At 36.3% G+C, this 19,260-nt stretch overlaps 1 protein-coding gene across 1 annotated transcript; it reads right to left on the bottom strand.

Moving 5' to 3' along the window:
- Nucleotides 1-7,364: 7,364 nt before the first annotated feature.
- si:dkey-1j5.4 (insulin-like growth factor-binding protein complex acid labile subunit) lies at nucleotides 7,365-18,932 on the bottom strand. Its single transcript, XM_059513494.1, has 4 exons — nucleotides 18,428-18,932; nucleotides 18,095-18,282; nucleotides 10,588-11,286; nucleotides 7,365-8,254 (listed from the first exon to the last, which is right to left on the bottom strand). Exons 2-4 carry the CDS (start codon nucleotides 18,276-18,278, stop codon nucleotides 8,064-8,066), a joined length of 1,074 nt encoding a protein of 357 aa, XP_059369477.1. The 5' UTR covers nucleotides 18,279-18,282; nucleotides 18,428-18,932; the 3' UTR covers nucleotides 7,365-8,063.
- Nucleotides 18,933-19,260: the final 328 nt, after the last annotated feature.

Genomic DNA, 19,260 nt, shown 5'->3' with positions numbered 1-19,260 from the left:
ATCATACAATTTACAGTAAAACAAACAGCAAAAGGCCATTCTAATAACTCTCTGTGTGACACATCACATAAAGGCCTAATTATATTTGTTTAAATCGATTTGTTTCTTGAATATTATGTATGTATTATTTATTACTAAAATAATACATAATAAGTAAAACCATTCTTATGCAATACTTACATATCTGACTCTGAAATGTAAATTACACACCAAAAACCTAATTAGCCATTTGTTATATGCACCTTTGTACAGAGTTTACATCTATACACTGTCTGTATGTACAAGGAGACTTTGGCTTTTTTTGGTGTATGGGGTTTAACGATGCTGCCTCAGTCGATGGAGAGCGTTTGAGAATGGGTCTCTGTAATCCTCATATACAATTCAAAAAGAGCATATTTAAACCTGTACAACCCCCCTATAGCAGCTGCCTCCACAGTCGAGGGAGAGAGATAGAAAAAAGCTGGAGTAGATGATGGAGGAAAGACAGGATAACAATTAATATAAGGAGACATTTTCCAATCAGTTTATGCCTCTGTGTGAAATTAAATTTCTGTTTATGTGCATGCTTTCATTGCCTGTGACTGACAGCCCTGAAAGCACCTGTGAGGGGAACGAGTTTTGAAGGAGTGAGGGGATGCACACAAATCTTATTACGCTTGAAATGTAAACACCTGCCACCTTGCATATAACAGCAGTGCAATATTAGCAACCATATCTCTGTTTCACCAGATACACTTCACCAGTTTTTAGAACAGAAGTCTGCTTTTTGCATAATTGCATGCAGCACCCAGCAACAATTTATTCTCTTAATCTGTACTTTTGTCTTATTTTCAGAGAAAATGTCTAAACATCCTTAAAACAAAATCAATTTAGTTGCGTAAGATATTATGATTTGTTTCCAAAAATATTTGACCCTTTTGACAAAATCAGTTGATTAATCGAACTGATTAAGAAAAGCAATTAGATTTAGAAAAACTTAACCTTAATTTAGTCAAAGATTGATGATGCATAGAGTTATTCTGTTTTAATAAAATATTTACAAAAAAAATACTGACAAAAAAAAATACTGAAATAAAAAGTTTTTTCTGTGGTCACACTTGCTGTAAAACGCATTATTAGCACTCTTCAAGCTCTTACTGATGATTTTCAAGACCAGTGTGGTGTTTGTGAGGAAACTTTCTCTTTCCTAACCCTGATAATAAGGCCCTAACACAGGCAGTCGCATGAAACAGAGCAGGAAGACTCCTTAGAGAAAGCCAGATAGGTCTCATCTGAGCGGAGAAGATAAAAGTCAGGCTTTCAGGCAAACATTAGAGTAGGCTTTCACTGTCATTGTGAACTTGCAAGACTAACCAGAGCAGAGAACAATTGTTGAAAGTAAATACTAAATGTGTAAACACTTATATCTGAACAGAAATATTACAGTAATTAGCCAAGAAAGACTATATAGATGTTGACAGATTCTTTTAGGTGCAGAGCTGTTGTGTTCTCATAACAATCTGTTAAGACATCCAATGGGACATTCAATTGCCAAAGACAGTCCCAACAGAGTATTATGAGTCTCAATGTTGCATCTCCTACAAACACAACAATCTCTGACAATCTCTCTGCTAAGACTTCCCCAATAGAATAAATCCACACTCATTTAAGCACACAGAAAATCATTAACGTTTCTTTCAATTATACTTTTACTGGTTCATCTGAAATGTCCCTTTATCTAACTGTAAAGACCAATGAGCAACATATTAATAAACATATACTTTAAAGTCATTTGGTACACAGACTCTTTAGGACAAGCAGTCAATCTATAAAGGTAAATCAGTAGCAAAACTCGAGAGGTTGAAGATCTGAATGTGAGAACTTGTCATATTAATATTTGTATTTGTAAGTTAAAATGTACACTCATGGCTCTGATGTGAAGAGTTGAATCTTTCAATTTGCACACACAGACAATGATCAAAACACCCGTGTTTTGAATTGGAAGTTGTAGATTAATAGTCACAAATGTGTAGAATGACATTCACACAAAGAAAATGACATACACACGTTTACGACATATTTACTTTTGCACTTTACTTCAGTTTCGCTGCACAACGTCAAGTCGGCACTTACAACCTCTCAGATCTGGAAGTACAAGTTCAAATCCTAGCGCTCTGACTTTTGCTACTCTTTTTGCGGTATTCTGTTGCAAAACTCACTTGTGCACTTGTATATGCAGATGTGAGAGAGCAGAGCTGGGGGCGGGGCTTTGGTGGGAATGAGAACATTTTATTGGTCGATGCCCGACCAATGAACAACGCCAATTGTTTTCACTGAATATCCTTAGCTTTGACAGGATTTTAAGACACTGCATTCATTTTGCCATTCAGGTATTATCTGGTAGACAAATAATGCAACATATTTTATATGTATATCCCACTGCATATCACTGTACCAGAGTTGCAATATAATGCTGTTTTTATTATTTTTATGTTTTGTAAAAATAATTTAACATCTTCATTGGGTTAAATCCCTAATTTTCTTGTCAGTAATGAATCTTTTTAAATGCAACATTATTATTATAAATTTTTTTTAATTAAAAATCGAGTGTTTAATAATGTCTAAATGTACATTAAACAGCAAAACCTAAAAAATAAGCACTTATGACCAGAAATACTGTTTTGAGCAACTAGTAGAGCTAAATACATGTATTTATTAAACATCAACAAGGCCATCTAGTGTTTAAGCAATGAAATTGCATATGAATATTATCTTTCTGGCCACCAAATGCCTCTAATTTAAAGCGTGCCTCTTTGCACTGGAATTTAAACCTAAATACTACAGTTATTGTAGTATAAATTATAACCATATTACAAAATGTTATATTTCAAATGGTCATTCATGGATCATAATTATTGCGCATATTATTTAGTACCATGATCTCTTCAAATTAACTAAACAGGACTGAGTTAACATGTAGTACAGTTATTTTATTGGTTAAAAGTTACACTTAATTGTTTAGTCACATTTAACTGCTAAGGAGGAGTATGAGCACATAATGCTGTTACATTTTCCAGTATAAAATGCTATTGTAACGCAAGTCATTAGTCAACGTAGTTATCCATGCATAATCAATGCACTTTAAGTGTTACGAATTACTAGAAATCGCTGCAAATATAATTAAACTACTGTCTGTCCCAATTAATACATTTCAAGCATATTGACAAAACGTTTAGTTTAGTACTATTGATAGCTCCATGAACCACGTGAACGCGTGCCGGTGAGATCAAAGCAAAGCAAAGTACAGCGAGTTTACTCTGCAATATGCAGTGGGATATACATATAAAATATGTTGCATTATGTTGCAATATGTTGCATTTGTCTACTAGATAATACCTGAATGGCAAAATGAATGCAGTGTCTTAAAATCCTGTCAAAGCTAAGGATATTCAGTGAAAACAATTGGCGTTGTTCATTGGTCGGGCATCGACCAATAAAATGTTCTCATTCGCACCAAAGCCCCGCCCCCAGCTCTGCTCTCTCACATCTGCATATACAAGTGCACAAGTGAGTTTTGCAACAGAATACCGCAAAAAGAGTAGCAAAAGTCAGAGCGCTAGGATTTGAACTTGTACTTCCAGATCTGAGAGGTTGTAAGTGCCGACTTGACGTTGTGCAGCGAAACTGAAGTAAAGTGCAAAAGTAAATATGTCGTAAACATGTGTGTATGTCATTTTCTTTGTGTGAATGTCATTCTACACATTTGTGACTATTAATCTACAACTTCCAATTCAAAACACGGGTGTTTTGATCATTGTCTGTGTGTGCAAATTGAAAGATTCAGCTTTTCACATCAGAGCTGTGAGTGTAAATTTTAACTTACAAATACAAATATTAATATGACAAGTTCTCACATTCAGATCTTCAACCTCTCGAGTTTAGCTACTGATTTATCTCCATATCAATCTAATGGTAATTTAGGCTAAACCAAGAGCCAAAAAAAAATGTCATACCACCTGACAACCACACAGTTTCTAGTTTCAGTAAGACATGGATAAAATTAACATAACACCTCTATCATATAACATTTGAGAAAATTCCAAGTTGAAAACAGATAAGAAAATCTCAGCTGAAGTTCTGCTAAAGCCGTCAGGGCCTGTTAGAGAGCCAGTATTTTATGTAACGGCAGTCTAAAGCTTAAGTCAATGAGTCATGAGGCAAGTCAAGTGCCTCCATTTAATACAGCCGCTAATATAGTCGCTCTTAACCCTGAACTGCTCCTTCAAAGAGACGTCAGCAATCAGAATGTTAAACAGAGGAATATCTGGCAACACTGGTCTGTATGACAACATGAGCCAGCACTGTATTCATTTAGAGACATTAATATGAAACCCAACTATTGATTTTGATAAAATATGACAATTTTGTCTTCAAATGTTACTTTTAAAGGGTTAATATTTAGACTAAGGGCCTGAACAATTTATTCCACTATGTGAACATGCTTAAACTTCACATTTAAACTACAGAGCTGAGTGACTTACAATACAGCACTCAAAAAGGAATGTCAGATGCCGCTAGTAGAGGGAATGTTTTTTTTTTTTTACACAAGGTACATCATTAGTGTCTTTTTCTGCAAACATTGGATCCAGAGGAACACTGCTGTTGTATTTTACTGTGCTGTAATCATCACAACCCATGAAAGACTTCTCCGCACCTGCAAAACATCCCTTAATGTTTTTTTCCCTCAATTAACAGTGTTCATCATGAATGCAGAAATATTTCCCAAGGTGCATATTTTAAACTTTATAGTAAAAAAAAAACATGGCTTTAGAGAATTGCATTAACACAAACCCTATGCATAAACATAATGTCTTATCTGATGAGTATTTATTTACTACTGTATCATTGCATTGTCTTAAAGTGAAAACAGTCAACATTTACTCACCCTCATGTCATTCCAAACTTTCTTTCTATATGGAACAAAAACGAAGATATTTTGAAGAATGTTGGTAGGTGCCCATTGACTTCTCAAAAAAAAAAAAAAAAAAAAATATATATATATATATATATATTATTCAGAACAAAGTCAGTTAGCAACAAAATGAGGGTGAGAAAATTGACTTTTTTTATTATTATTATATATATTTGGTTGAAGTAAAACAACACTCTATACTAAATTTGAAATAATTTTGACCATTATATGTTGCTGTATTTACAATAATAGTACAAATTTCATTAGTGAGAAAAACACAAAAGGTAAGCCTGAAAAAAATATTCTTAATAGAAAGATTCTTTACTTTATTGCTATAGTTTGTCTGGAAGTAGATATTATATTTCTATATTTTTATATATTCTACATCAGTTTTATACTTTTCAACGTCAAGTCAAATATAGATTTTTACCATGATGAAACACAGATGGAAAGAAAATGAAGCTTTTTTGGAAATGATAAATTCAGAGTATACACCTTTGTGGCTGTAGATGTAAAGCAGAACCTGATTTTACCAGGTGAGACATGTTCCTGGGACAACATCTTTGTTGACCCTGGAACAACATCGTGATTGACCAATCAGATTTAAAGAACAAGTTTATAGATTTTGTGAAGTTTACGCTTACAATCACTGTCAGGTGCTTGTACATCAGTGTCATTCATCTATCATTTCCTCTGATTTTAAGGATCACTCATGGTTAAGGTTAGGTTTAGGTGTGGGGATATGGTCAAGACTAAATTTTTTGAGTAAAATGTTGTTCCAGGGTCAACAAAATACGTTGACCTAGGAACACATCTAACTCAGCAATATCAGGACGTGCTGGATGTAAACGAGGTGACCTTTGACTCAATTAGGCACTCTGTAGACATCTCATGCTGGATCTACCAGGAGGAAAACTCTGCATATGGTTTTATTAATCATTAAGTCATTATGGTTAACTGTTAGATAGAAATCACTCTTAAGTGATGACCAATAACAACCCGAGTGGAGTTTGGCAAACAGCAATTAATGGACTAAAAACCTGACAAAAAAGATTCTCTGGTCTGATGAAATAAATGTTAAACTCTGCAGCCTGAATGCCAAGCAGTGTGACTAAAATGGCTCAACACCTGGCTAATACCATACCTACGGTGAAACATGGTGATAGCAGCATCAAGCTGTGGGGATGTTTCACTTAGAAAATAAGCCTCAAGATAACAGATCACAGTTCATTTTGGAAACTCCAGCATTTTTGCCAAATTTATACAGAAAAAGCAGCAAGCAAGTGTAGCGTTTCATTCTTAAATGGCTGTACCTTTGAAATAGCATGCTTCTAATTAAGAGCTGAAATTAGTTTCTTAATCATATTCAAATATTAAAAAGGTTAAACACCAAAGAACACTGCTGTCCATTCATTCGGGTTCAGTAAAGCTTGAACAGACCCATGTTTTGAGCATATTAAAATTTTGGTAGTATATTAGGAAAGGATAGATCCAGCTTTTCGTTTAAGGGGTCAAAAAATATATAATATCCATGGAATATGATGAATTTGGATATTTTGTTAAGCTTATATTACTATTATCTCGATGCATAATGTCATTGCCACAATGCAGAGTCAATTTGCAAATGACATAAATAATACAAAACTGCACTAAAACAGCAATTTATCCTCTTCATCCATGGAATTCCAACTAATGTAGTGTTGGGGGGGGGGTTCTCTAGCTGATTAATGTAAGCTGCTGTAAAGCTATTTGGTGCCAGAATCATGCCAATTTGTCGTTGTAGATCTACTAGTGAAAGTGAGGCAGTTGGAGGACGCTGAGTCGGTAACAGCTGGTTGAGGAGGTGATGCAGTGAGGGGAAAGGCATCTGCAGGAGCTCCCTACTATAAGCTACGGTCGCCATGGCAACGCTTGGGGGAAATTAGGTGTTAAAGGAGTGTCTTGTTATGCACAAAAGCACAATGCACCAGTAATTTGGTTTCATTTTGAAAGTTAGACAGTAGATATCCACAATCATCTGAGTGTGAAAACATTGCATGCTTGAGCGTTTTTATAGTATGTCATGACATATCAGTCACTATGTCATAGGCTACTATAAAAACACTGTGTTTGTGTGTGTGTGTGTATTAGGGCTGGTAAGTGATTATATTTTTTATCTAATTAATAAAACATAACGTGTGACAGTGCGCGGTTTAAATATTCAATTTAATATTTAATGTTCTTTTAAACTTTTAAATGCACTTTGAATACACGCTGTCCCAGCAGTTAGATTTAATATCAGTTAACTGTAAAATACCAAAGCATAGGTTTTAGCACCCTGCTTTAATAACACCTTCCCAGCATCTGAAAAGATCCCACTCCTGTATGTGGGACTGCAGCTTCAGCGCCCTGGGTGGAATTTAGAGACAGAATGATGATTTCAAAGGAAGCTTATTCAGCTGTAACAATCTGATGAGGAATTCAGTCTCAGGTGGTGCTGGAAGTTTACAGTCTGTCTCTGAGCAAACCTCTATTTATTTAGTTTAGGCTTCACTGCATCTAACAAAATAATCAATTGAGGTTGCGAAATGTGTTTATTGTGTGTATACTGTATACATCAAATAGATAAATAATTTTGAGAATAGGTTTAATTACATTTAAACTGCTGTATGATACAGTATTTTTTATTTACTCACCTACTAACATACTACTTATATTTTGACAGCATCTTCTACGTAGATGCTGAAGGACAATAAAAAACACTTTGGATAAATAATACATAGAATATATAACATGAGCTTTTGTAACATTAAGTTAAATGTGAAAACATATTATTATTATTTATACATAACAAAATAGGCATTTCATTTGTATAAGAAAAAACAAATGCAAACTTCTTCCTTAGTTTTGTAGGATGCACTGCTCTCCAGGTGGCCTGAAAATAGTCGACTGGTGTGGGTAAAAATTATGACTATCTGCAGAACAGCAGCTCTATCATTAACCTGTCAAAGCAATTGTGGTTGGAGTTCTGTGAAGCATCGCCATTCAAATGCAGAAAATATCACGCTGTTATTACACTGTGCTCCCAACTTTTGGAGGTCGTTCGTGATGTGACATCAGATGTGAGGATTTTCTAGGCCCTGCAGGGAAGTTCATCAGATTTCAGCTGGTGGATGGGTCTGTCACGAAACTCTTCTGGGCTGGTGCACCGAAGTCTTTGCAGAGGAGAGTGATTAGCCCTCGTCTGGGCTACATAATGCACCAGTGAATTGATGCTGCAGTCACATTTCCATGGGTTGTCGTGCAGAAACACCTCCTTTAAACCTGAATCAATCAGAGATGTGATTAACATGTTACTCTTAACAGATAAGAATAAAGAATTATTTGTAATTGTCTTCTACTATGAAATATTGGTACATCCTCTTGTCTGCTAATTAGATTATCTAGATTTTTCCATTTATATTTTGGTTTGATATATTTAGAGTTTCAATTACACTGCACTCCATCAAGCTCAAAATTACTGAAAATGTTTACTACAGAAGGCCAATATTCAAACTTGATCTTTCCATTTATTTTTAGCTTTGATATATTTAGAGTTGCATTTTTAAGACTACAGCTCATAATTACTATGGAAGGCTAAAAATCTAACTTGTTTGAGGGTCATGGGCCAAAAGTGTTGTTTTATATCTACAACCCGAATTCCGGAAAAGTTGGGACGTTTTTTAAATTTTAATAAAATGAAAACTAAAGGAATTTCAAATCACATGAGCCAATATTTTATTCACAATAGAACATAGATAACGTAGCAAATGTTTAAACTGAGAAATTTTACACTTTTATCCACTTAATTAGCTCGTTTAAAATTTAATGCCTGCTACAGGTCTCAAAAAAGTTGGCACGGGGGCAACAAATGGCTAAAAAAGCAAGCAGTTTTGAAAAGATTCAGCTGGGAGAACATCTAGTGATTAATTAAGTTAATTGATATCAGGTCTGTAACATGATTAGCTATAAAAGCTTTGTCTTAGAGAAGCAGAGTCTCTCAGAAGTAAAGATGGGCAGAGGCTCTCCAATCTGTGAAAGACTGCGTAAAAAAATTGTGGAAAACTTTAAAAACAATGTTCCTCAACGTCAAATTGCAAAGGCTTTGCAAATCTCATCATCTACAGTGCATAACATCATCAAAAGATTCAGAGAAACTGGAGAAATCTCTGTGCGTAAGGGACAAGGCCGGAGACCTTTATTGGATGCCCGTGGTCTTCAGGCTCTCAGACGACACTGCATCACTCATCGGCATGATTGTGTCAATGACATTACTAAATGGGCCCAGGAATACTTTCAGAAACCACTGTCGGTAAACACAATCCGCCGTGCCATCAGCAGATGCCAACTAAAGCTCTATCATGCAAAAAGGAAGCCATATGTGAACATGGTCCAGAAGCGCCGTCGTGTCCTGTGGGCCAAGGCTCATTTAAAATGGACTATTTCAAAGTGGAATAGTGTTTTATGGTCAGACGAGTCCAAATTTGACATTCCTGTTGGAAATCACGGACGCCGTGTCCTCTGGGCTAAAGAGGAGGGAGACCTTCCAGCATGTTATCAGCGTTCAGTTCAAAAGCCAGCATCTCTGATGGTATGGGGGTGCATAAGTGCATACGGTATGGGCAGCTTGCATGTTTTGGAAGGCTCTGTGAATGCTGAAAGGTATATAAACGTTTTAGAGCAACATATGCTTCCCTCCAAACAACGTCTATTTCAGGGAAGGCCTTGTTTATTTCAGCAGGACAATGCAAAACCACATACTGCAGCTATAACAACAGCATGGCTTCGTCGTAGAAGAGTCCGGGTGCTAACCTGGCCTGCCTGCAGTACAGATCTTTCACCTATAGAGAACATTTGGCGCATCATTAAACGAAAAATACGTCAAAGACAACCACGAACTCTTCAGCAGCTGGAAATCTATATAAGGCAAGAATGGGACCAAATTCCAACAGCAAAACTCCAGCAACTCATAGCCTCAATGCCCAGACGTCTTCAAACTGTTTTGAAAAGAAAAGGAGATGCTACACCATGGTAAACATGCCCCGTCCCAACTATTTTGAGACCTGTAGCAGAAATCAAAATTGAAATGAGCTCATTTTGTGCATAAAATTGTAAACTTTCTCAGTTTAAACATTTGCTATGTTATCTATGTTCTATTGTGAATAAAATATTGGCTCATGTGATTTGAAAGTCTTTTAGTTTTCATTTTATTAAAATTTAAAAAACGTCCCAACTTTTCCGGAATTCGGGTTGTAGCTACTGTATATTATTATTATTATTATTTTTCAAATCAACTATTTTCTTTACATTTTAGTTTAAAAAAATGTAAAAAAAAAATTTAACTAAAAAACTGAGATATTCTTGTATGTGTTTTTCTTCTTTTTCCTATTTGTTTTTTTTGTGTGTGTGATACAACAGTGTGGGCCAAATCAAAGGTCATCACCTGCCAACTTTGGCCCTTGGCCTCTAGTTTGGGCATCTTTGGATGAACGCATAAGCTATGTTAATAGCCCCTAAGAAACAAGTCAGATCGGGGTCAGAGGAACCTAAAACTAGCCTAATAATTTTTGGTTGTCTTAGAACTTATAGCCAACTCACATACTAGTCCTACTTCTTACCTTGCATGTTGGCTAGCATGTTTCCATCAATGGCATGAAGCTGATTCCCACTTAAGCCCACATGAGTAAGTTTAGGTGTGTGGCGGAACACATCAGCTGGCAGACTCTCGATTTTATTCTTTCTCACATAGAGTTCCTGCAGGTTGGAAAGACCTTCTAGCATGGCCGCGGAGAGTGTGGAGAGAAAATTGTTGTCTAGCACCAGCATCTCAAGACCAATCAAGGACGCAAAGGTCCCAGCTTGGATATTCTTCAGCTTGTTGTTGTCCAAATTGAGAAAAAGCAGCTCGTCAAGTCCGACAAAGGCTTTGGGTGAGATGCTTTGGATGTGGTTCAAGGCTAGATCCAGGACTTTGAGGGCAATCAGAGGCTTGAATGTATTTGGTGGGAGAGCAGTGAGGGCGTTCAGGGGCAGATCCAGCTCTGAGAGGTTCCTCATGCCAATGAACATGTTAGGTTTCAGGCTAGCTATCTGATTCTGGCCCAGCATGAGAAAGCGTAGGTTTAGGAGATCTTTGAAGCCCTTCACTGGGAGTTTGGACATCCGGTTTCCTTGCAGATTCAGAAGCATCAGTCGCTGGGCCCCAGAAAATGCTTGAGGGTGTATTGATTTGATTGAGTTTCGCTCTAAGTTTACGCTCTCGATTTTAGGGACAGAGCTCAGCATGTTGGCTGGAAGATCCTGCAATAAATTTTCACCTTAAAAAAGAAACAGAAGGAAGCAAAAGAGGTGGATTTAATAAGTTTTGCTGAAGTAAACATCATTATGCCCATACTTAGGGTAAACGAACAATAGAGTACAAAAGTCGAGTTCCGGGAGTAAAAATCCCATTCATTGTTTTTTAATGAATAACTTAAGGAGAAACCAAAGGGAAGAATGCAGCTGAAAAAGTAGACAGGCACCATACATATAAAGACAATACCTCAAATTCTGTAACTGATTTATATAGATTCTAAATGATGAACCAGAGCTTTAGCTGGAGACCAGAATATCAAATAGAGTTTACGGTATGTTGAGACAAGCACCTAGCAACCACCCAAAATACCCTAGCAAGTCCTTAGCAACCACACAGAACACCCTAATGGTCTCATATCCATTTTAAATACCTTAGCAATGGCCTTGCAACCATTCATAACACCCTAGTATTATTGTGATGGCTGTCATCTACATTTTCTTCAGAAGATGTAAAAACACACTTATTCAATTAAAAGAATACCATTCTTTTAACTGGTCCATTCTTTACTGTAATACCACACAAATTACAAATTGTTCGTTCTTTAAAGTAATACCATACAAGTTTTAATCCAAGAGAGAGGTTTAGGTCTGAGCACTGGGTCAGGAATAATAATTAATGGACTAACAGTGTAACCATAGTAACCGTCAAATTACCATAATTATTGTAATTATTACTTCTGTGAAACATTAATATAGAAATACTGAATTTCCTTTAAGTATACACTGGCTCAGTGTACTTTCAAAATTGTCATTGTTGAATGTGTGTGTATGTATATATATATATATATATATATATATATATATATATATATATATATATATATATATATATATATATATATATATATATATATATATATATATATATATATATATATATATATATATATATATATATATATATATATTAGTGCACAGTAAAAAACGCTGGGTTGTTTTTTTTAACCTAACCGTTGGGTTACACATATTGGGTCAATGTGTTGGGTTATCTTAAAATTTGTTGGGTAATTGTTTTTCGTCGTTGGGTTATTTTTAGTTATAACCCAACTGTTGGGTTAAATATGATTCCCGCTTCACTCCGTTCAAATTTTTACGGTCCAGTCAGACACTCAGTGTGGACATCAGCGGCAGCCTGCATGATTATGAAAGGTAAGTAACTGTCAAAATAATCATATGATATATATAACTGTTTTAACATTAAGTAATGTGTCTGATACGTGAATTATTTTTTTTATACGTAAAAAAAAAATTTTTGTTCCCTTTAGTCCGTTTGGTTCCCCCAGAGAATCAGATCGATTGTAAATGAATGCTATTCCTGTTTGTTCGAAAGCATTAATGCATTAAAAGATTAGCTGCAAAACTTTTCAGACGAGTATTACTTAAAGTTAATAAAAATGTCTGGTGAAATGTGAAATTTTGACGAAATCGTTAGAATTAAGCTAGAAAAGCCGCACGGACCATTTATCGGATCGGACCAGTGAAAGAAGCTGCTCGAGCAAGCTGAGCTCACAGCCTCACACACATCAGTCATGAGACAGACAGCAGACTCCGCGAGAATCGTTTGAATGAACCTGCAATTTTCTGTTATAAAAGTTCAAAACCCAAAGAAAAGTGCGCAGTCATGAGGCAATCCACTCCTTCAGCGGAAATTTATACCAGCGCCCCAAATTTACATAATGTTACTCTTACAACCAACCTTTAAGAGGGGAGCGTAAAACAGAAGCCATATTCGTCTTAGTGCACCAGAACTAATTAATTGTACAGTAAAAGTGTTTTAATGGTTTATGCATATTGAATATTGTTATGCATCTATTAGAATACCCTATATTTACAGCAATTTCTCTTATGAAGCTAGATTGATTGACATGTTTTTTTAAATGTTTTGTACTAAATGTGTTTATACTTATGTTTTAGACAATGGACTTTTTCGTGAAGGAAAAATGGCAACAATAGAATTTCTGCCTGTTAATTGAAACATTTCAAGGGAAGTAACCTATTTAAATTAATGATACATAAGTTTTCAATTTTACTTAGACCTATGACTTCCAAAAATTATGAAAAAAGACAAATGAGGTGAAATAAGTGTATTGCCGTATTCCATCCAACAACGCTTCCTTTCATTTAAAGTGTACTTTTGTTCCTCCCTACAAGTCCAAATCAGGGTAAAGGGTGGTAAAATTTACTCACATTAGCCACAAATATTGCCACAAATATTCTGGAGGGAGTGAAAACTGGTTTAGTCTGTCTCTTAGTGCAAATGATAGATCCCCACATAAACTAAAAATGTAAACTGTAAGCTTAGTTTTTTTTTTTTTTACTTGTGCTTTCTCTGTACTTTTGTCATTTAAAGGCCTTTGTTCAGAAATTGTCTTTAAAACCCTTCCTGCCATCTGCACCATACCACACAAATGGAAAAATGGTGTGCACATCATACATGGAAATGAAGCGGTCCTTCATTGACATTCAACCTGTAAGTAAAAGCAACACTTAAAATTACAGTGCCCTGTGTAGTCAAGTCACCTTTATTTATTTTGTATAAGACACACGTTGTACAATACAAATCGTTCCAAGAAGATATTTAGAAAAAAAAAAGATGACAGAATTTAAATTTTTGGGTGAATTATCACTTTAACCCATTTAAATTTGCTATAGCTTTTAACTTATTTAAATTCATTCATTTGTAAAGTGAGTGTATCAATGAAATAACATCACAACGCATGTTAACTGACCTTTTTTTTTTTTTTTATTCTTTTAAGGTTGACAAGCCAGAATCCACATGTCCTGGTGCTTGGTGACAAGGAAAACTCCTCCCAAGTTTTTATTATTTTAAACGGGGAGGCGATGAAACAGGAGAGGATACTACAAGCAGTCGATCTGGGTTTCAAACTTTTCTTTGTATATGACATCTACTACCTAAAGCCCTCTGCTCCCATTTGAGAGTTTTTGGAACACAAAGTCTTTAATAGTTTCTTCTGCACACTTTCTCCTCTTTAAAAACTTTGTATTTAGTAATCAGTAAAAAAGTGTTTTATTTTATTGATCATCAGTAGGTCCAGCAACTGGTATATTTTTATTATTATTACTTGATTTTATTATTTTTATTTTATTTTATTACAACCCGAATTCCAGAAAAGTTGGGACGTTTTTTAAATTTTAATAAAATGAAAACTAAAAGACTTTCAAATCACATGAGCCAATATTTTATTCACAATAGAACATAGATAACATAGCAAATGTTTAAACTGAGAAAGTTTACAATTTTATGCACAAAATGAGCTCATTTCAATTTTGATTTCTGCTACAGGTCTCAAAATAGTTGGGACGGGGCATGTTTACCATGGTGTAGCATCTCCTTTTCTTTTTAAAAACAGTTTGAAGACGTCTGGGCATTGAGGCTATGAGTTGCTGGAGTTTTGCTGTTGGAATTTGGTCCCATTCTTGCCTTATAAAGATTTCCAGCTGCTGAAGAGTTCGTGGTCGTCTTTGACGTATTTTTCGTTTAATGATGCGCCAAATGTTCTCTATAGGTGAAAGATCTGGACTGCAGGCAGGCCAGGTTAGCACCCGGACTCTTCTACGACGAAGCCATGCTGTTGTTATAGCTGCAGTATGTGGTTTTGCATTGTCCTGCTGAAATAAACAAGGCCTTCCCTGAAATAGACGTTGTTTGTAGGGAAGCATATGTTGCTCTAAAACCTTTATATACCTTTCAGCATTCACAGAGCCTTCCAAAACATGCAAGCTGCCCATACCGTATGCACTTATGCACCCCCATACCATCAGAGATGCTGGCTTTTGAACTGAACGCTGATAACATGCTGGAAGGTCTCCCTCCTCTTTAGCCTGGAGGACACGGCGTCCGTGATTTCCAACAAGAATGTCAAATTTGGACTCGTCTGACCATAAAACACTATTCCACTTTGAAATAGTCCATTTTAAATGAGCCTTGGACACGACGGCGCTTCTGGACCATGTTCACATATGGCTTCCTTTTTGCATGATAGAGCTTTAGTTGGCATCTGCTGATGGCACGGCGGATTGTGTTTACCGACAGTGGTTTCTGAAAGTATTCCTGGGCCCATTTAGTAATGTCATTGACACAATCATGCCGATGAGTGATGCAGTGTCGTCTGAGAGCCCGAAGACCACGGGCATCCAATAAAGGTCTCCGGCCTTGTCCCTTACGCACAGAGATTTCTCCAGTTTCTCTGAATCTTTTGATGATGTTATGCACTGTAGATGATGAGATTTGCAAAGCCTTTGCAATTTGACGTTGAGGAACATTGTTTTTAAAGTTTTCCACAATTTTTTTACGCAGTCTTTCACAGATTGGAGAGCCTCTGCCCATCTTTACTTCTGAGAGACTCTGCTTCTCTAAGACAAAGCTTTTATAGCTAATCATGTTACAGACCTGATATCAATTAACTTAATTAATCACTAGATGTTCTCCCAGCTGAATCTTTTCAAAACTGCTTGCTTTTTTAGCCATTTGTTGCCCCCGTGCCAACTTTTTTGAGACCTGTAGCAGGCATAAAATTTTAAATGAGCTAATTAAGTGGATAAAAGTGTAAAATTTCTCAGTTTAAACATTTGCTACGTTATCTATGTTCTATTGTGAATAAAATATTGGCTCATGTGATTTGAAATTCCTTTAGTTTTCATTTTATTAAAATTTAAAAAACGTCCCAACTTTTCCGGAATTCGGGTTGTATTATATGTTGTGTTCATTTTATTTGAAAGTCATAATATTTGCCAAGTATGGTAACCCATATTCGGAATTGGAAAAATGCTCTGCATTTAACCCATCCAAGTACACAAACACACAGCAGTGAGAAGTGAACACACCATGAACACACAACCGGAACAGTGGGCAGATATATCCAGCACCCGGGGAGCTTCAGTCATTATTGAGGGTGGGAGAGAGCACTGTTCATTCACTCCCTCCACCTACAACTCCTGCCAGCACCGAGACTCAAACCGGCGACCTTCGGGTTACAGGTCCTAGTCTCTAACTATTTGTGTGTTTTGATATGAATATGAAAAGACACATTTGTACATCTTGAAAATGTCAGTTGTATTTTTACACATTCTTGTACAATTAAATAAAATATTTTAAAATATATTTGTAAATGTGTTATTTGCATATTATAATAAAATCTGTAATTTACAACAAAGTAGTTTCAAAATATTGTTGTATTAAGTCATTTTTAATAAAAATGCTGATGTTAATTAATATAAATAATTAACAACTATTTGGTAACTTTTAACCCAACAGGATTTTAACTCAATGGGTTGGGTTGAAATAACCCACATATGGGAAGGTGCTATACCAACCCATAGTTGGGTTACAGGTTGGGTTATTTTTTAACCCAACATTTTTTAGTGTGTGGTCGGCCGTTATCGGCGTGAGACTCTTATCGGGCAATAAAAAAAATATCGCCGTTAATCTATTCTCAAAGTTGGGTTGAGAGCTGGGTCTATACTAGGCAAGCTATGATGACTTTCACCTTGATATTTTAGCGCGGATGTATACCTAACCAAATTGCCCTATAGGGGGCGAGGACGAGTCTTTAAACCAGTGTGTATGCCATCAAACGTGACGTGCTAACATGGATGCAGCTAAGATGGCGCCGGGTTTGCTTCAGGGAATTTTTTATTTTTTTTAAGAAGCTTCCCAATGGAAACCTCGACAAGACTCATGCCTGTTTCTCACATACTCCATCTGCAGTGCGTATGCAGTCCGTGTGCATTTCGTATGTGGTGCAGAAGCAGCACGGACTCATTGTGCTTTCACACAGGACGTGTTTGCAGTCCGCTACTCGGTACCGAACGCTGGAATCCGTTAACATGGATGCGTAAAAAAATACAAAACGCATACACACTGCAGACGGAGTATGTGTGAAACAGGCGTAAGGTTGTTTGCACTTTGTGCAATGTGGAATAAGTTTACAGCTTTTTCAAGCACTTTGTGATGCATTTTGGAAACAGGAGATGAGCCCCTGGTCTAATGCACCACCTGGTTTGGGAAACCCGTTCTAAAAAAAAAAAAATTTTTGTCATTATTTTATTTGGGTAGCACACATATTCTGAATGCCTTTTCAATTGAGCCATTTTAATCTAGATTAATTCCAAGATTACAGTGAGATTAATCTAGATTAAAAAAAAATTAGTCTATGACCACCACTAATATATATACAGTATATATATATATATATATATATATATATATATATATACAGTATATAATGTTATATATGTTCAAAAACACAGTAAAAACCGTAATATTTGAAATATTAATACAGTTTAATACAAAATTGTTTTCTATTTCAATATATTTCAAAATATTATTTCTTTTTGAGACAGCAAAGCTGAATTTTCAGCAGTCACTACTACTAAATTCAGTGTCACTTGATCCTGCTGATTTAGTGTTCAAGAAACAATAATAACAATCGTATTATTATCAGTGTTGGAAACAGTTGTGCTGTTTAACATGTTAGTGGAAACTGTGATACATTTTATTTCAGGGTTCTTTGATAAATAAAAGTTTAAAAATGTATTCACTGTCACTTTTGATCAATGTACTGCATCCTATAGCTAAATGAAAGTATTCATTTCTTTCAAAAGAAATTTTTTTTTTGCATTGTTATATGAAAATCCATGATATAAAATGTTTATTTTAAATATAAATCTTGTTCCTTATATTTTGTCAAAAGGGTTGGTACTATTACTGAGAATATTTCCTCCCCCCAAAAAAGTTTGCAGTCTGCTCACTCATTTTAAGGATCCATGTGTCCAGAGGGAGTTTGGGTGGGATGCTCTCAAGTCCCTTCTTCTGACAACTGACTTCAGTCTTTTCCGCACTGGTTTTCTGGCTGCATTTACAAGCATCAGGGCAGTTTTCCATGGCCTCCACAACCCACAGCCACAGCACGGCTAACCCTGCAGCCAGCTTCATATCCCTGAAAACTTACAGAGCCAGTGTTTAATTATGCCATAATCCAACTGAAAAGAGCATTAGGAGTATTACTGCAAAAAGAAACCCACATATCTCCTCAAAACGTACATAATGTTTGTATTAGATGCAAATTATTTATGCAGACCTACCTTGTGACCAGATCCTTAATAGGACTTCAGCTTCTAAATTCAAAGCTGCTGTTTCACGCAAAGCCAGCAGTCGGTCTGTGCTCGGTCTGGAATGAGCCAAAATGTCTGTCAAAAAAGGGCAAGGTCTGTTAAAACTCCCAAGTTGGTGAGAAAAATGACATGCACAGATCATGACAGGTTTCCTGCCAAATGCACTCCCTAGAGAGAAATGTGTGGGCATGTGTTTTTGCGTGGGTGTGTGAATTCACAGGTCACCTCATGCATGGCTTTGATTGTTTAACTTGGCACAGGTATGGTCTGGTTGACGGCAGATTGATGTCACTGTTATATCAGTGAGCACACATGATAATAAGGCCGATGGGTGAGCACTAGTGATTGGTGGAGGGAGGTGCCACAACAACTCTGCTCTCTGAGACCCTTCTGAGCTGATAAGGACAAGGACCTCATACAGCTTCCCCCTTGGGCTTTTCTTGGCATTGTCCGCCAGGATTAACAGTAAGCGAGTCACAGTTTCTCAGGTTCTCACGAGCATCATCAGCGTCACTCTCATTTTACGCTTAGAAAGAGGAGGCCTGGCTGCAGGAAACGCGCAGACCTCCAGAGATGTTATTATAGCTGCGTCTTTAAGTTTGATGTGTCTCTTCACCGAGATGATTTTATTGCGTGATAAAGACGAAAGCTCTTTCAAGGCCCGCCAACAGCAACACAATACGCAAGCCATCTGGAGCAGCATAATTATATTTTCTCCAGCTCAAAGCTGAGAAAAACTGACGCACCGCCTCTCGCCACCCGAAAAAAGGAGCAGTCAGAGCTGCTAAAAAAACGTCTGTGTG

This window comes from Carassius carassius, chromosome 27 (assembly GCF_963082965.1).
Source record: "Carassius carassius chromosome 27, fCarCar2.1, whole genome shotgun sequence".
Taxonomy (NCBI): Eukaryota; Metazoa; Chordata; class Actinopteri; order Cypriniformes; family Cyprinidae; genus Carassius; species Carassius carassius.
This window is presented reverse-complemented; position numbering and strand designations above follow the sequence as displayed.

What these genes read in the sequence shown, in the direction of transcription:
- si:dkey-1j5.4 (XM_059513494.1), bottom strand. Translation starts at nt 18,278, where the DNA reads ATGAAGCTGGCTGCAGGGTTAGCCGTGCTGTGGCTGTGGGTTGTGGAG. An exon ending in CACATGGATCCTTAAAATGA is followed by an intron (nt 11,287 to 18,094) that starts GTGAGCAGACTG and finishes TTCTTTTTTAAG; the next exon opens with GTGAAAATTTATTGCAGGAT. An exon ending in CATGCTAGCCAACATGCAAG is followed by an intron (nt 8,255 to 10,587) that starts GTAAGAAGTAGG and finishes TGATTGATTCAG; the next exon opens with GTTTAAAGGAGGTGTTTCTG.